Below are 18,869 nucleotides of genomic sequence, written 5' to 3' on the forward strand. Positions count from 1 at the left end.
CATCATCCAGACCTTGGTGTCCAGTGGGAGGCTCAAAATACAGAAGACTCCAAATGAACGCTTTCTTTCTTTCTTTTTTTTTTAATTTTTTTCAACGTTTTTTATTTATTTTTGGAACAGAGAGAGACAGAGCATGAACGGGGGAGGGGCAGAGAGAGAGGGAGACACAGAATCGGAAACAGGCTTCAGGCTCTGAGCCCATCAGCCCAGAGCCTGACGCGGGGCTCGAACTCCCGGACCGCGAGATCATGACCTGAGCTGAAGTCGGACGCTCAACCGACTGCGCCACCCAGGCGCCCCCAAATGAACGCTTTCTAAATGAACACGTGAGTGCACGAATACGTGAAAACAGCAAGTGACTGCCTCCAAGGCCCTGACACTGAATTGCAGGGACACAAAGCCACGGCCCACACCTGATGCCAGGCTCGTGAGAAATCCATACATGTGCACATGGTCAGCCCATATGAAAAGAGTCACTGTGAACACATATCCACGGATGTGATTATGGCACACGCATGTCCCTATGCCCAGCTTGGTCAATGCCAAGGACGTTGTTCTGAAACAGACACACACACACCAGATGAACTCCTATAGAGCCAAGGGCAGAGTGAGACAAGTGAGAGCTGAGTCCTTCAAGTGCAGGGTTAGTTCCCACGTTTATTTACAACTTTGACATTTTTGTATCACAGATGTTTTTTTACATCAATTTTGATTTTCTTAAGATATTATTTATCTTGGTTTCTGACTTCTTGGGGGGCACCCCCTACAGTTCTGCACCTGAGACTAGTGCCTCAGTTGCACTGACACCTCAGTTGGCCAGGGCAGTTACACACACCGGGACATCTGCCTGCACACCTTCACCATGGCCACGGGGACACAGAATCTCTGCACAAACCTCATTTCACCACTAGGTGGCAGCCCAGCTCTTTCATCTTGGGCCCAGGCTTGACCCCACTCTTCCCCAGGAAGAAAATGTCCAATTCACTTATTTTCTGAGTGCCCTCAAGACCTCCTTTTGCTGCCTTCTACCTGGGACATTTACATTTTCTAGTATATGTGCTGCCTAAGCGAGCACCGGACATTTCCATTTGCTAAAGGAGCCCAGGAGAACAGCGTGTTAACCCCAAACAGTGGTGCCCTATAATGGTGGAATTTGAGGCACAGATAAAGAAGATGGGTTTTCCTGATGCCTCCGATCCAAGAGCAGTGGTTGACTTGAAATGGATACAGGATGGCCCGAGGGGATAGTTGTTCCCTCACCCCTCCTTTGGTACAAGAGTCCCACTGTTTCCGAAAGAAAGAGATCCTGTGGGAGGAGGAGGGACATTCATCCATCCAGTCACTCAAGTTTCTATTTTAACAGATATTTGTTGAGCACCTACTGTGTGCCAGGCTCTGTTGTAGGCACTGGAGATGCAACAAAGCCCACTGGCCCCTGATGAGCTGCCGCTCGAGGGGGAGACAGACAATGAGTGGAGAGGTAGTGACAGGCTATGAAGAAAAAGAGGAGTAACAGCTCAGAGAGGGGCCACGGGAAGGTCATTTTAGATGGTTGGTCAGGGTGGGCCTCTCGGAGGAGGTATCATTTAAACAGAAGGAGAGGGAGGGAACGGTGTCACAGGCAGAGGAAATGGCAAGTGCGAAGGCCCTGAGGTCTGCAGTACAAACTGAACTACTCCCCCCCTCCCATCCTATGGGGACCCCGGGGAAGAAATGACTTCAAACCCAGACAGTGGCCAAGAATATAGCTAGATCTTAGGGAGGACTCCCCAGGTGTTAGGAAGTGGGCCTCTTTCTCACAGGGAAAGCTATCTGGTAGTCTCCAGAGCATTCACAGGCCGGACCCAGAACACATGAACAGACCCTGGATGGATGGATGGATGGATGGATGGATGGCTCCTCTGACAGGGGCCATTCTCCTGTTCTCACAGTCACATCTTAACTCCTGTCTACCGCCCACAAGTTCCCACTTGGTCTGCCCCCTCCTGGCTTCCCTGGCCTCATCACCACCACCACCACCACCTCCCCCTGCCCCTTCCCCTCCACTTACTCCTCTCCAGACACACCAGCCTCCTTGCTGCTCCTCAAACATCCCAGGGTGTTCTCCCATCAGGGCCTTCATACTTGCTGTTCCGTCTGCCTTGAATGCTGTTCCCCTGGGTACTCAGAAAGCATCCTCTCTCACCTCCCTCAGGGGTCACCTCAAGTACCGCCTCCTTAGAGACACTATCTTGGACCACACCTGCTCAGATAGCCACCCACACCATCACTCTTTCATCCCCTTCATCCGATGCATTATTCTTCATGCCAGTTGCATTTTACATATTCATTTCATTGTTGACACTGTATTATATATTTGTTCAGTTCTTGCCTGTCTCTCGTGTCACAAGATCAGCTCCAGGAGGGCAGGGATTTGATAACTTGGTCCATGGCTATATCCCCAGTGCTTACTCCTATCTGTTGATTGGATGGACACATGAAGGATTTCTAGCCTGGATTCATGGAGCCCAGGGGCCATCAGGGACTGAGAAGGGGGCTATGGGGAGAAATGGTGGGGGAGGTGGAGAGGGGACAGAGCATTCATTCTTCAGGGCCCTTCCTTCTCTGGGGCGCCAGGCTGGGTGGGCAGCGAGGGGCAGAGACCAGTATATGACGCTGTAGTGCCCATGGTGGCCGCCTGGAGGCACTGCAACCAGCTGCAGGACCCCCCCCACCGGCCCCAACCGATAACCTCAGTCTAGCTCCGCTCCACCCATCGTTTAGCCCCGCCTTCCTAACCCAGTCTGGTCCCGCCCCCACGCAGCCCCCTTTGGCCCCGCCTCCAAGAATCCCCATGTTAGTCCCTCCCCATTCTGGGGTCTGTAAACTTAACCCCCCCCCCCCAAGCACCTTTCACTGCACTCTCCTGCGCCCCTAGCCGACCTTGGCGACAGGTCAAGAAATCTAAAGTTCCCCAGGGGCTAGCAGGGGTGCGGGAGAATCCCGAGGTGGTGGTTCCCCAGGATCCTTCTTGGAAGCCAAATTCACCTTCACTCCTGGTGTATTTTTAACCAGCATTCTCTCACCCTTATGCCTCTTTTGGTCTCTCTCTACTTCTCTCTGGCTGACATATCAATTGAGTATCTACCGTGTGCGGACTGAAGCCAGGCACTGAGCACGCTTCCGTACCCAGCCAGGATGTGGGTCCCTGGGACCCCACAACCTTTCCTAGTTGTCTGAAGATCCTATTTAGAGTCTGGCCTCCACCCTTCACAACGCCCCCTGGGGTGGGGATAAGGGTCTGAGTCCTTTCTTCTCTTGACCAGGAAAGAGAAGGTACAGCACTATTTTCCCTCGGAGCTTCTACCTTAAAAAAAAACTCTTCTAGTTTCGACATAGCCGCTGTCTACACCCATGGAGTGAATTATTTAACAAGAAGGTAAATGTGTGGGCTCAGGAACCGGACTGCCTTGGTTCAATCCTGGCTCTGCCACTCCTAGCTATCTGAGCTCGACATAATGACTTCACTCTTCTGTGCCTCAGTTTCCCCATCTGTAAAACGGAGGCAGTACTAGCGTGCTCTAGGAGGTGCCAGGGGGGTTCAACGCCTTCGCTCCGGTTGTGTGCTTGAAACAGCGCCCGGCACATAATAAACACTTAATAAACGTTAGCTGTATTATCATTGTTATTTCAGACTCTGGCTTCCCTCTGAGCTCCTACAGATCTGAGAACCTGAGGGGGCTCCCACCTCCAAGATGGAGGAGGAACGAGGTTTCCCGATAGCCGAAGAAAACCGGGACCCCCCCCCCACATTTTGCAAGGCCCCTCAAACCTGCCGGAGAGATGGGGGTACTATGGAGAGGAAGGCTTGCTTCTTTCTGTGAAAGCATGAAGGGAGTGCACAAGGCACCAGCGCGCGCGCACACGCACACACGCACGGATGCACACGTTTGCACACACACCCCCTGCTCTTCACTCCCCTTTAAAAAATTTAATGGTTTTTTTTTTGTTTTTTTTTTTTTTTTGAGAGAGAGAGAGAGACACAAAGCACGAGCGGGGGAGGGGCAGAGAGAGAGGGAGACACAGAATCCGAGGCAGGCTCCAGGCTCTGAGCTGTCAGCACAGAGCCCGACGCGGGGCTCGAACTCGCCAACCGCGAGATCATCACCTGAGCCGAAGCCGGACGCTCAACTGACCGAACCCCCCAGGCGCCCCTTCTCTCCCCTTTTACAGTGATTCACTCAAAGGCGCAGAATAGCACACTGTCACCCCAGACTCTTCCACGGCCACACACCTGCTCACGCACATTTTGTACGACCCCCAGGCAGATGGACGGAATCGTGGGGACACACACAGACCTTCGCACACAGCTCAGTGGCCCAAATACCGCCGGGATGAACACAGTCCTCGCTCGCTCCCATACACCAGTCACACGGACACACAACTCCAGGTGACAGGCTCCCAAGCCTCCCACAGTCACATCAACCCTCCGGCCACAGCCTCCCGCTGTCACACACAGACCCCCCGTCACGTACAAACACCCTCTCCCATCACACCCCCAACTCGCGCACAGCCCAACCCACAAACTCTCAGTCACACCCAGCCGTGACACAGACACACACGTTTACCCAGCAGCCCCCCAACACCTCACACACGTCCCCGTCAGTCACTCACACGTGAGTCCCGCCCCCTTCCCCACACTGGGGGTTCAGGTGAGGAGTGGGGGGGGCGGCTGCAGAATTCGGGCACCTCCTGCCGTAACGGGGGAAGTGTGGGGTAAGCACCACCCCAAGGCCCCCTGAAGTTGCCCTTGCAACCCCACTCAGCCCCAGTGAGATGGCGGGTGTGGGCTCCGGGGCAATGAGAGGTTGAGAGCCCTGAAGCTGGGGTCACACTGTCCCCCAAGGCATCTCAGCCTGAGGCTGGATGTGAAGCCCCTCTTCCCCCCCAAGCAGGGGTGCACGTCCAGCCCCTCCCCCGCTGCGACCCCCGCCCCTCTCAGCCCCGGGGGGGCTTATGGAGCCCCCAAATCGCGTTTCTGCCGGGACCCGCTCGGACCCTCTCCCCTCCTGGAGCCCCTCGCGCCTGCACCTGCCCGCCAGGCCCCTACCTGTCCGGCGAGGCCTGAGCACAGCAGCAGCAGCAGCAGCAGCGGCGGCGGCGGCGGCGGGACCGTGAGCGGCCACATGACGCGCCCCCGGCCCGGCGTCCCGTCCCCCCGCCCGCGCTAGCGGCGCCTGGGCGCGGGGACCGCCACCTCGCGCGACCCCGCCCGCCCGGCCGGGGCGACCCTCGCCGCCGCCTCCCCCGCCTCGCCGGCGGCCGGGATTCCGCCCCACCCCCGCCCCCCCTCGCGCGCTCCTAGTCTTTGTTGCGGGCTCCGCCCCCCGCCCCGCCCCCAGCTCGTCTGCGGGCGCGGACCCAGCGTGGGTCTGGGGGCGGGGAAGGGGGAGGAGCTGGCACTGGGGAGGAGAGCTGGGGACCAGGCCCCGCAGTCCCCTAGGCCCGATGGGGGAGGGTCACGGGGATGGGGGAGGGGGTTCCGTCACGTGTTTGTAAATTTCACCCTCCCAGGACATTTCCCACGTTGAAAACAGGGGTGGGATGGGGGTCAAGGGGCGGGGGGAGTAAGAGGAAGGCCTGACAACCAAGAAGAGAACGTGAGAGGCCCCCTCCTTAAAGAACTCAAGAATCAACAGAGAAACTGAGGCAGAGCCTGTGAAATGGGACGTTGAGGGAAGGGGGTCACTGCCGGGACAAGGGAGGTGGAACGGAGATGGAAGGAGGAGTGAGAGACAAAAACAGGGAGACCGTTAGACCTGCGGCCGCTGGGGATGGCCAAGGGGGGGGCTGGCCCCCAAAGCGGGGTACCTTGTTTTCACTCTCCCCCTCCCACCCATTTTCCAGGCCCCTCTTCCTCAAAGTCCCCCTCCCCTGCCACACCTGAGAGTTTCTCACCCCCCTTTCCATGGCCCAAGATGGGAGACCAGATCCCCAGATCCCGAGAGGATCAAAATATTCACGCGCCTCCAACGAGAAGCCATTTGCATATGAAGGGCGTCCTGGTCCAGGCTCCAGCCTTTCTCTGCCTCTCCCCCCCTCTTCTCCGCAGTCACAGTCGCAGTCGTCTTCCTTCCCTTCCTTGTCAGAGGCTTTTTTGGTGGGGGTGGGGGGGGTTGGGGAGCAAGCCCGTCAGGTTACAGAGGAATCAGCTATAACAGAGGGGTGGGGAGGCCTGGCACTTCTCTGACCCTACCGTATGCCAGGCAGATAACACGCTATGGGTGCTTTTGTCAAAGCAAGAAAGAGGATGGTGTCCAATGGACAGGGGTTTGACCCTGGTCCTGTCACGTCTTGGCCATGTGACCAAAGAGCTTTCCTTCTCTCAGGAGACCTGTTTCCTCATGGAGTTGTAGGGAGACATCTGTGACCCTTAAGATAGAGCCCCCAACCGGCCCTCAATCCCCTGAGAACGTTACCACAGTGAAGCATGGAGTTGAGGAAATTGGCCATGGGGTGTGGGACACAGAACAGAATCCGAGTCAGGGAAGGCATCCCATATCCCATCCATCCCTCTACCTGCTTTCCCAAATGGGAGATTGCTGGGGTGCCTAGGTGGCTCAGTCGTTTGAGTGCCGGAACCTTGATTTAGGCTCAGGTCAGGATTTCACAGTTCACGAGTTCCAACCTTGTGTCCTGCTTCAAGCTGATAGTGTGGAGCCTGCTTGGGATTCTCTCTCTCCCTCTCTCTCTGCCCCTCCCCTGCTTGCATGCTGCTCTCTCTCTCTCTCTCTCTCTCTCTCTCAAAATAAATAAATAGACTTAAAAAAAAATAACAATGGGAAATTGCCCTTTGCTGACAACTCAGGCCAAGCCCGCAGTAGGTGTAGAGAAGAAAAGGGATGTTGTTGGTTAGTGGAACCTATAAGTTTTTGACCGAGTGCGGGCTGTGGTTAACAGTGGGGGGAGGGGAGGCCCTGCACGTCCCCTTACTACAGAGTGGTGCCCTTGTTAGAGCTGTTTCAGGACCATGAACAACATCCTCTGGGCTCATGTCATTGTCATGGTCAAGCATGGCCTGTGCTATGCAGTTGACATTGGTCAGTATGTCCTTAGGTCCATTGCCCCTCCTTCCCCAGCTCTGCTGTTTCAGGGGTGTGGCCTCTGCAAACTACATTTCCCAGGCTCCCTTGCATCCCGCGAGGCTCAGCCAATGGGGTGGGGAGTGGGGGTGGGAAGAAGCCAGAGTATTTCTCCCCCTCTCCCTCCTTTCAGTGTTTCTGGCAGTGGCTGTTGTGTCTCCTCTGTGGTCTCAGCCCCACTGGGACCGGAGTCCCCTTGGTGGTTCAACTCCTATCAGGTGGTGGCAGGTTCTGGACTCTGCTAACTACTTCGTCCCTTCAGTTACTTCAGCTCTTGGGAACATGGTGGCTTGCTACTCACTCTAGAATCAATCCACTTCTCCCATTTACTCTTTAAAAAAAGCTTAACTAACGTCTCTGTGGCTAAATCCCCATGTGAAAGTTTGTTGCTGAACCACCTGGTGTGAGCTTTGTTTTTCTCACTGGACCCTGCCCAATACATTCAATGCTGTGGTCACGGCCACAGCTGTGGTCACTAGCAATCTGTCCTGATCACACTGTGGTCAATGTCCTATTGAACTGGGATCTGTGCTGCCATCAGCATCCTGGTTCTACTGGGGTCAGCATTGTGGTCAGTTCTGTGGTCTCTACGGGTCATTCCTGGTTGTGTTGTTGTCAGCGTGATGGTCAGTTTCCTGGCTGAATGTCCTCAGGGTCACAATCACTGTCCTGGTCATGCTGTAGTCATTGTTCTGACCTTGCTTTGGACAGTGACCTGGCCGTGCCGAGGTCAAAATTATGATCAGGTCACGTCCTGATCAGGCTCAGACTCAGCGTCCTGGTTGCACTGTTGTCAACTTCAAGGTCAGCACCACGGTCAATGCTATGATGAGCATGGTGTCTACCTTCCTGTGTGGTCAGAGTAGTGATCAGGACTGTGGACCACCAGTGAAGACAGATCAGCTTCTTGAGAGACCTCATGCGGCAAAACCGCTGGACCAGGTGACTCAGGGTCTGGCTCTGGGCAAAGTCTGCCCTCCACGATGTATGGAGGCAGGACGAAGGAGCATTTGGTCCCTGCCAGCTCTCACCAGCTCACCATTGGCTTTTCCTAATTGGTGCCTGGGCGGCCATTGTCTTTACTGCGACCCTTCCTGAGTCTAGCCAGAGGAAGAAACATCCAGAGCTTTGTTTTCCCCCTGCACAGGGCCTGACACGGAGATGATCAAGAAGTTAATGAGTGAAAGAATCTATGCCATGCGTGTCTACACATGCCTTTGCTCTTGCGGATCCCTCTGTATATTTATTACTCAGAGGTCCTTTGGTAGCAAGTAGCAGAAAGGCAGCTAGAACTGTCTTAACAACAAAAAAAAGAATATCAGCTCACACGGAAAAAAAAAATCCAGGGGTAGTTGGATTCAGGCATGGCTGGATCCAGGGGTCCTGGGACATCATCAAGATTCTGTCTTTCTCCATTTCTCATCTCCAAAACTGGGTTATTTGTTGTGCGTCTTTCCTTTCTTGTCAAATCCACACAGGCAACCGAAGGTCAGTCCTGCTGGGGACCCTTGGGAGAGAGTGTGGAATCTGTTCCTCGCAGTTGTCCTGCTTGAGGGCAAGGGAGGTGGCCGTTTGTTCTCCAGGTCCTGCATGTCACTGGGGGAGGGCTGTCCCCAGGGGTGCCCACTCTTCGGCATTTCTGGCCTGGCCAGTATGTGGACTGAGCCCTGAGGCTGGCAGAAGTGTGCAGAGGAACGTGTCACGGCCAAGGGGATATGGGCAAGACACTGACATCATCTGCCTCTGTCCCACTTTTCAGATGGAGAGATTGAGGTTCAGAGAGCTTAAGACACTGTATGAAGGCCACAGAGAGGACGTACAGCAGAGCTAAGACCACAATTCGGTTCATGTCTGACTCCAGACATGAAGTTCTTTTTTAACTTATTTTTTAATGTTTATTTTGTTTTTGAGAGAGAGAGAGAGCAGGGGAGGGGCAGAGAGAGAGAGGGAGACACAGAATCCGAAGCAGGCTCCAGGCTCCGAGCTGTCAGCGCAGAGCCTGATGTAGGGCTTGAACTCAGGAACCGTGAGATCATGACCTGAGCCGAAGTCGGATGCTCAACCAACTGACCCTCCAGGCGCCTGCTGACATGAGGTTCTTTATGCTGCGGTTGCAAGGGGATACCTGGGCCAGACCCTGTGGTCTTCACATGGCGTCGAGAAGGCCTGGCCCCTCCCAGGGGAGTCAAGCATTGCATCTTGGCCTTCCAAGCCCATGCATCTTCACGGGGGTCGTTCCAATGCCCTCCAGGTCCAGGGCTCCCAATCCCACACCTCCAAGTGCTCGCACAGAATGGAGCACAGCCCTCCTTCCTTGTCCCAGGAGAGGCTCCTGAGGTCAGCCCTCATCCATGGGGGCTCCCTGCAGGCTGCCTCCATGGTTCAGCCCCATTCTTTCCTTTTGTTGGGCATTTCTCACTGGGGAGCTTCTGCCAGCACTGGGACTCCCTCCCTTCCAGGCTTCACGCAGACACACACACGGGCAGGCACACACACACGCACACCCACACATGCACACGCATGAACACATACCCACAAATAACCACACACACACACATAAGCACCCGCACATGCATGCAAACATACCCACGCATAAGCACACACACATACACATGCACACCCATGCACACACATGCAAACACACCCACACATGCACACACCCCACACATACACACAAGCACACACATACAAACATACCCACACATAAGCACACACACACACATAAGCACCCGCACATGCACACATACCCACACATGCACACACATGCAAACATACCCACATAAGCACACACACATATACACACACACCCATGCACACACATGCAAACACACCCACACATGCACACACCCCACACATGCACACACATACACACAAACACACACACATGCACACGCATGCAAACATACCCACACATAAGCACACACACACATAAGCATCCACACATGCACACACATACACACACACTGAACGACCTAGCTGTGGGAACAGGAACTTGTCCCCAGTTGCCCAAACTGGCACACAAACACACGACATGGGCACACAGTCACCCAGGGATACTGTGCTGAGATACAAGGTCCAGGCACATCACACCGAGACACAACGGTGTCACCCAGAACGAGCACACACAACCACATGCAACACACAGCCAGATATACACATCCCAAGCTCAAGGGCCCACAGAAACACACATCTGCTGTCAGAAGGGGGAAGAACATCGGAGAGGAACCAGCCACAATTACCCAAGAAGCCACAATTATCCCCCGAACACACCTGACCCAACACACACACAGACCCCCAACACAAGAAATACACAAACCCCACCATTCAGGCACACAGCTCACACACATAGTTCCCCAGTATGGACATGCAGTTCACCCACAAATCCACAACTCATCGCCCACAAATCCACAATTTAGCCACATGAAGACAGACGCACCACAACCACGCAGCCCCGTGTGGAGGTTCCTAAAACGGGCACAACAGTTCATACGGGAACACGTGTGCAAACCTACCAGATGACTCACAAAGTAGGCAGGTAGTTCACACACAAGCACACACGCACAACAGAGGCAGACAGCTTGTACAAGACACGCCCACAGACCTACGCCTCAGACCCCGTCACACACACACAGGGACCCGCAGAGACCTACAACACTGCACAGACACCCTCTGACACGCAAACCCCAGGCCAGGGCAGCGTGGGAATGAGGTTGTGGGAAGAGGGAGGTGGACAGAATGACTAAGGAGGCCTCTCTAGGGGAGGAGGGGGGGGACGGAGGACGGGTGGGCCTGTGTCCAGCGCATGTGGTTCCCATTACCGGCCTGGGAATTGAGGCATGAGTTGGCGGGACAAGGAGACCCAGCATCGCTTCCCAGCCCTGCCAAGCCAGGAAGAAGCAAGGCCCTAATCTGAGGTTACAGGCCCGGAACTTGGCTCCGAATCACAGCAGCTCCTACCAAGAGGGGTCTACCCTGAGCCAGACCTGGCTGGGGCTCACTTCAACCCCTGCACCAGCCCTGGGAAGGGTTTCAGAGGAGAGGCAAGTGAGGGGCTCAGAGAGGTTAAGCTTCTAGCCTGAGGTCACACAGCCAGGAAGTGGTCGAGCTGGGATTGGAATTCAGGTCTCTGCGCAGCCCTGGCTTCTCCATTCATCCACCAGTAGAGACACGCCACTGGCCCCGGGCCTCACCTGCACTGGATTTGTGGCTACAAACAAGAAAGTTCCTGCCCTAAAATAATTGAGAGTTTGGTGCACGAACAGATGGGCAGAGTTCTCTGAGCATGTTTGGAGAGCCCTGATCTGGCCTGGGGGCAGGATGGTTCAGAGCCAAAAGCTGAGCAAGAACTGGCAGGGCTCAGTGGGCAGAGAAAAGAGCAGATGCAAAGGCCCTGAGGCAGCAAAGCACAGGAGGCTAGCTCTCCTGGTGAGGGACGGTGACAAGTGAGGCCAGAGCTGCCAGGTACAAAGACCTGTACTTTAACTCGGGGCCAACAGGGAGCCTTGGAAGCTTGGAAGACTGGTGGGTGGAAAGGGGTAGAGTGTGGTTGGGGCAGCCAGTGTGAAGATCGTACCCAGGACAGCTGAAGACGTACCTTCCCCATAACCCAGAATTTCCATTCATGTATATTCATACACCCCAGACCCGTTTATCCTTGTGCCCAAAGACACGTGCTGGGATGTTTGAACAGGAACAAAATGGAAAGCACCTAAAAGTTTGTGAGTCCCACGGATAACCGATAACCGTGCTGAGGGAAGCACTTACAAAGACACGACTAGAAATACTTGCAGAAATACTTGTGTCTAGATGGAGAAGATACAAAGCCTGTGGCTGAGCTAACAAAGCAAGTTGCCAAAGCGTCTTCAACATTGTAACAGTCAGAGATAGTTTCAAAACCTGCCAAACTATGCATCACCCATGGATACAGCCCCCCCTGCGTGCAGTAAACACCGGGAAATACTCTTGAGGACAGAAATCCCCGCACTCAAGGGAAGACAGAAACGGGGCATCGCGTTTAATGGGGACGGAGCTTCAGTGTGGGAAAAGGACAAAGTTCTGGAGACGGATGGCAGTGATGTGTGCCCAACAGCATGAACGTGCTTAATGCCACCAGACGAGACACTTAAAAATGGCTAAAGGGTAAAGGGTATGTGAGGTATATTTGGTCACATTTTTTAAACACCTTAATTCTCCACACTCGTTTACCCATAATTGGGGGGAAGAAAGGCAGATGATGGCAGAAATGGGTACAACAGCTTCAAATGTGCGTGCAGTGTTTTATTTTTTAGGGTGGGCGGTGGGCACGTGTTTATCATAAAGTTCCCCCCACGTGTATTTTTTATAACGGCAACACTTTTACAGCACTTGCCGCATGACTTAGAGCATTGCTCTAAGTGACCTATTTTAAGTAATTAACCCTCACACAGCCTGACGTTTAGATGCTCTCGGGCACCCCGTCGTCACAGCTGTGGAGACTGTGGGGCACAGTGAAGGTCACGCTTGCCCCAGTGAAGAAGTTGAACCCGGACCAGAGGACTTGGCTCTAGCCAAGATACCACACTGCCTCCATACACCTTCCATGTTTCATTCATTGGCTTTGTAACACTAGAAACGTACCCAAGAAGAGGTGGTGTCTTGGAGGGGTCATGGGAAGGGATACGAGGAACTTTCTGGGGGCATTGGAAACAGTCTATATCTTCTTTAGGGCATGTAGACCGTCGTCAAAATTCATCACACAGAACACTTAAGACCCGTGCGTCTTATCATATGGTGCATGCCTCTGTGCAAACAATTTTTTTTAAGCTCATTAATTTTTTTTTTTTTTTTAGTAATCTCTACATCCAACATGGGGCTCAAACTCATGGCCCCGCGATCTAGAGTCACACGCTCTTCTGACAGAGCCAGCCACGCACCCCCATGCAAACACATTTCGAGTATAGGTCCAAAAGAATTGAAAGCAGGGTCTTGAAGAGATATTTGCAAACCCATGTTCACAATAGCAGCATTATTCACAGCAGCCAAGAGTTGGAAGCAACCCAAGTGTCTATTGATGGATAAAAAGATGTGGTATGTCCATCCAAAGGAATAGTATTCAGCCTTAAAAGAGAGGGAAATTCTGACATACTACAAGGACCCTTGAGGACATTATGCTCAGTGAAATAAGCCAATCGCAAAAGACAAATACTGTATAATTCTACCTGTATGAGGTCCTTAGAATAGCGGAAATCATAGGCACTAAAGGTAGGTGGTGGGTGCCAGGGGCTGGGGGGACGGGCGCGGGGAGTTGTTTAATGGGGACCGAGATACAGTTTTACAAGATTAAAAACTTCTAGAGGTCCGTCTGTCGCACAGCGATGTGAATGTACTTAACAGTAATGAAGTGTACACTTAAAAATGATTAAGATGGTAAATTTTACGTTTTTTAACACAGAAGTAATGAAATCAAGTAAGAAATATACCAAGGGCGGAGGAGAAGCATGTATAAACGTGAGACCAGCTTGGAACGGACAGGACAGCCTCTCAAGATCAATCTGGTCCTCTGTTTGCTCAGCTTCTGCTGTCTCCCTAGGATCTCCCCTGTCCCTTTAAGGTACAGGCCCACACTCTCCAAAGAAAACTCTGGTGTCTGGGGCACCCTGGACACAAGGGCACACATCCGCTCTTGTGGGGACAGGCCCTTGTAAGTTTGCATGGCACATGCCCGTTTGTAAATCTGTACCTTGTTGTCAGTGTTGGTGAGAAGTCGCAAAGCACCCTCCCTCTCTCTGTGCGAGCCTCTGCTTCAAGGATGCCTCCTCCAGGCAGCCTTCCCTGACCACCCTGTCTCAAAGAACACCTTTTTCTTGTCCTCCTCTCTGCCTTCTTTTTCTTTCTTTTTTTTTTTAATGTTTATTTTTGAGAGAGAGAGAGAGAGAGCAAGCAAGGGAGGGGCAGAGAGAGAGGGAGACACAGAATCCGAAGCAGGTTCTAGGCTCTGAGCTGTCAACACAGAGCCTGACACGGGGCTCGAACCCACAAACCGCGAGATCGTGACCCGAGCCAAAGTCTGATGCTTCACCGCCTGAGCCACCCAGGCGCCCCTGCCTTCTTTTTCTTCATAGCACCACTTGAAGTGTCACCTGTGTATTTGCTTACTGCCTGTTGGCCCCACTCGAGTGTAAACTCCACGAGGGCAAACAGACCCTTGTTTTATTCCCTGCTGGATCACCAGACCCTACAATAGTACCTGGCACAGAGCAGGTGCTTCAACGAATGGATGAATGTGTGGTGTGGGGGAGGGGACCTCGAAACGTGCATGACGTCAGTTTAGCTGCGCCCGTGCCTGCAGTTCGTGCTGATGGCAGGTCTCCCTGTGTGGGCCTGTGTGTCCCTCTGCCTGCCTGGCAGACCCCGGGATGCAGCAGCTCGCATTCTGACAACGGGGGGCTCAGGTGTGGCTGCACATCTAAGTGTGGGTTTATGAACATGACTGCGTGCGTGTGTGTGTGTGTGTGTGTGTGAGATGTGGGCTTTGGCTGTGTGTCCAGGCACAACTGGGTGTGTGCAACTGTGTGTGTGGCCTGCTATGCGTGTCAGCACGTCTGGAACCGGCTGGAGGTGTAGGGCTGGGTATAACGTGGGACTGCCTCTCTGAGTCCGCCTGGGGATCTGGGGCGGGACAAGACGAGGGTCTGATTCTGTGGGCCCTTGGTCGGTGTATGTCACGGAGCATGACTATTTCCAACGCCGTGTGCGTCTGGGTTAAATCCGCTACTCCACCCACCCCCTACAACCATGTGTGAAGCCACAGGCGGCTCTCACACTGGCCGCCCTGCCCCGCCCCCAGTTCAGAACACTTGCGCTCAGGAAGCACAAGTGCTGTGATTAATTATGGCCACTGAATATGCAAATCAGCTGGGGGTTTTCCCAGCAGCCGCCTGGGTGCTGGCCACGATGCTGGGTAAATACACATGCGATCCACAATTCCCTCCTTACACCTTTGTCAATTACCTTCATTTAGCAGGGCTGAGATTCTAATTCTTCAACCAGCTTTTAGCTAATCAAAGAGTATTCATTACATTATTAATTGTTCCTCCCTTCCAGAACACCTGCACCAGGGGTGGGACTGGAGTTGCGAAACCAGAAGCGGGCTGACTTGTGTTTGTAAACCCTGGGCTGTGTATTAGATGCCATTTTTTAAAACAATGGGAGAAAGTTCCCCTGAAGGAGAAGACGGCTTTTTGTTTAGCAAAATCTCTAGCTCCAGACTCTGGTCAATTTACTCTCTCTGTTCCCCAGTTCCATTACCTAAAAAAAACGAGGATGATAACAGAACCTTCCTCAAAGGTTGTGATGAAAATATATAAATTCATCCAGGGGAAACATTTGATGAACGCTGCCTGGCATGTAGATAGTCGATCAGTGGTCACTTATTATTAACAGTGTTGGTTGAGCTAATCACGGATTGCGTGGGTGTGAAGATGTGGTCTGCAAGAAATGTTGTGAATGGTTCTTTGTAAGAAAGTGAGATTTAAAAAAAAATTTTTTTTTGAGAGAGAGAAAGAGTGCAGGGGGAGAGGGGCAGAGGGAGAGAGAGAATCTCAAGCAGGTTCCATGCCCAGCATGGAGCCGGACGTGGGGCTCGATCCCACGACCCTGGGATCACGACCTGAGCCAAAATCAAGAGTTGGATGCTTAACCGACTGAGCCACCCAGGTGCCCCAGAAGGTGAGATAAATTTGATCTAAGTGTAGACAGCCTTAGAGGAAGGGAGTGAAGAGGGTAGACAAGGGAGGTGTCAGGGAGGGAAAGATGGCGGAGGGCAGCAGAATTGTGGGAAATCCAGGCTGGGGGGGGTGGGGAAACATACCAGCTGTGACAAATTTACAGTGGGGGGACTTTCAAGAACAAAGATATTGCATATTAAATTCTAAGTTGTTGGGGCGCCTGGGTGGCGCAGTCGGTTAAGCGTCCGACTTCAGCCAGGTCACGATCTCGCGGGGTCCGTGAGTTCGAGCCCCGCGTCGGGCTCTGGGCTGATGGCTCAGAGCCTGGAGCCTGTTTCCAATTCTGTGTCTCCCTCTCTCTCTGCCCCTCCCCCGTTCATGCTCTGTCTCTCTCTGTCCCAAAAATAAATAAACGTTGGAAAAAAAATTAAAAAAAAAAATTCTAAGTTGTTGACCTTGTTGCAATGGGACCTCCCAGTGTGCACGCACGCTTCCATGCTGACCTTTAGTAAAAGTTGGATTCCTTTGCTGGGTTCGTCAGGATAATTAATAATAGCTGCTGTAATAAGCAACCCTTCAACATCTCCAGGGCCTAACGCAATCAAGTTATTGATGGACCTCTCCTCGTAGTATTCCTGCAAGCAGTATCTCAGGGAGGGTGGCTCCTTTCTTTCTGGTTCCATAGGAGACCCTCCTCTTACTTACAGATGTGATCTCCGAGGCCGTCACGGACTGAAAGAACTCAGGGGATCAAGCAGGAGGTTGTATGGTTACCCACATCCTACTGGCCAAGACCCAGGCACGTGCCCCAACCTAACTGCAAGGCAAGCTGGGAAATGTGTTCTCAATTAGGGACTTTCAGGAAGAGGAAAACACATAGCATTGGTGTTACCATATGCATTCTTGAGTTAAGGAGGTTTGGAAGAGGAAATAAATGGGAAGCAGGCCTGGGTGCACAGTGGGGTTGATAGAACAGTGTGGAAAAATCAGCAAAAGCAACAAATCGGGAGAAGAGGGGACCAAGGGAAACACCATCTCCTCAAGAGTCTTCATTCGTTTTTGAGGGTTTCTGGGTTCTTCTCTGTGTGTGGGGATACTTCCCCAAATTTCGCATGGCTTTTCCCCTCATCCTTCAGGTCTCTGTGCTCAAATATTACCTCTTCAGTGAGGTCTCTCCTGTGACCACCTCATCTCAAATTTACACAACTCCATCACGCTGTAACTTGTTTGATTTTCCTGAAATCACATTACATAGCTGTATGTCTGTCTAGTCCGTCTCCCTCAGGAGTAAGATCCCCACATCTCTCTTCTACCCTAGCATTTGGAACAGTGCCTGGCACCGAGTAAATAGTCGAGACAATAAAACAAGCAACTAAGTAAATGAATGAATGAGTGAACTCATCAATCAACCTCTGAGCCCCAACATTCTTCATAGAGTTACAATCCAGTAATGTTTATTGAATGCATGAGGGAATCCAGGGCAAGCATTCAGGGGGCCTTGTGGGGCCTGGTGGCAGAGGTGGTAGGGTAAGCTCTGACTTTGAGGGAGACCATTCACCCCAACCTGAAACCTATACCTACCCAATCCCTCCTGACCCAACTCAACTACACCAGCCCTCCATCACTCCAATTTGGCACTCAATTGGGCAATGTCCAGCAACCGATGAATGGATAAACAATGGAATTGTTTCAGACAATGGAAAAATTCCAGACAATGGAATATTATTCAGAAATAAACAGGAATGAAGTACTCAGAACCAAAGGGCCACATATTACATGATTCCATTTATGAAATACCCAGAATGGGAAAATCCATAGGGACAGAAAGATTAGTGGTTGCCTACCACTGAAAGGTTTGGGGGAAATGGAAAGTGACTGCTAATGGATATGGGATTTCTTTTTGAGGTGATGAAATTGATTGTGGTGATGGTTGCACAAGTCTGTGAATGTACTAAAAACCATTTAATTGTATACCTTAAATGGGTGAATTATATGGTAAATGAATTACATCTCAATAAATCTACTTTAAAAAACCTCAGCCCAACATCTAACCTCCAATTCAAGCTGCCTCAAACCCAACTCAGATCTTAACTGATGCCATCTTGACTTGCCAAACTGCCAATCCTCACTCCCCATTCACAGCAACCCCTACTTAGTTCTACTCAGTTCATCCTACCTCCCACATCAACCCTAATTCATGTCAGTCCAACCTCCAACTCCAGACCCTTACCTCAATCCACTGATTTCCCAACCTCCAGTTCAGCAGATCCCATCATTAATCCACCGCAAACGCACTCAACTGACTCCAAAGCAGCCTCCAATGACTCATCTTCAAGCCATTTTCAACATAACTCGACCAACCTCTACCCTCTAACACCCAACTCACCCCGAGGCTCAACTTGTAACTCAATTCTCTCTCCCCCCAACTCATCTCCTGACTCGCCACCCAGATCTTTGACTTCTAGTCATTTCATCTCAAACCCAAACCACATCCCATGTCACCTCTTGATCCATTCCCTCACCCTCAGCTCAGCCAATGACTCCAGGACTAACCAAGATCAACAGAAAGATCTAGCTATTCTCTCTCTCTCTCTCTCTCTCTCTCTCTCTCTCTCTCTCTCTCTAAGTTTGGTGTATTCCTAATAGGTTCACATTTTTTTCCCAGCTTTATTGACATAGAATTGACATATGACATTGTCTAAGTATACAACCTGTTGATTTGATACACTTGTATGCTGATCACAACCGTAGCATTAGCTAACACTGGCATCACAACACATAATTAAAATTTCTTTTTTGTGTGCTGAAAACATTTAAGATCTCTCTTAGAGATCCGGTGATTTTTGACTCTTCTTCTAGGGTTCTGAAATGGTAAACGGACCCATCGTCTCCGGTGAGTACCGTTATAATTGGTTTCCCCCACCTCCCGAAGCCACCTCTAGCAAAAGACACTATTAAGACAGGTGGTGGCAGATAACCTCAGGTGAGACAAGAGCCTGACCTTAAGAAAGATATAGGCAGCACTAGATGAAAGACACAGGGA

The 18,869-nt window shown here is 52.0% G+C and overlaps 1 protein-coding gene across 1 annotated transcript in view; it reads right to left on the reverse strand.

Annotated features, from left to right (window-relative positions):
- Positions 1–5,235, reverse strand: part of OLFM2 (olfactomedin 2) — a 60,271-nt gene extending 55,036 nt beyond the window's left edge. The window contains exon 1 of the mRNA XM_006928398.5: positions 5,090–5,235. Within this exon, the coding sequence (XP_006928460.4) occupies positions 5,090–5,167 (78 nt within the window). The 5' untranslated portion in view covers positions 5,168–5,235. The remainder of the gene's footprint in view (positions 1–5,089) is intronic.
- Positions 5,236–18,869: the final 13,634 nt, after the last annotated feature.

Source organism: Felis catus, chromosome A2 (assembly GCF_018350175.1).
Source record: "Felis catus isolate Fca126 chromosome A2, F.catus_Fca126_mat1.0, whole genome shotgun sequence".
NCBI lineage: Eukaryota > Metazoa > Chordata > Mammalia > Carnivora > Felidae > Felis > Felis catus.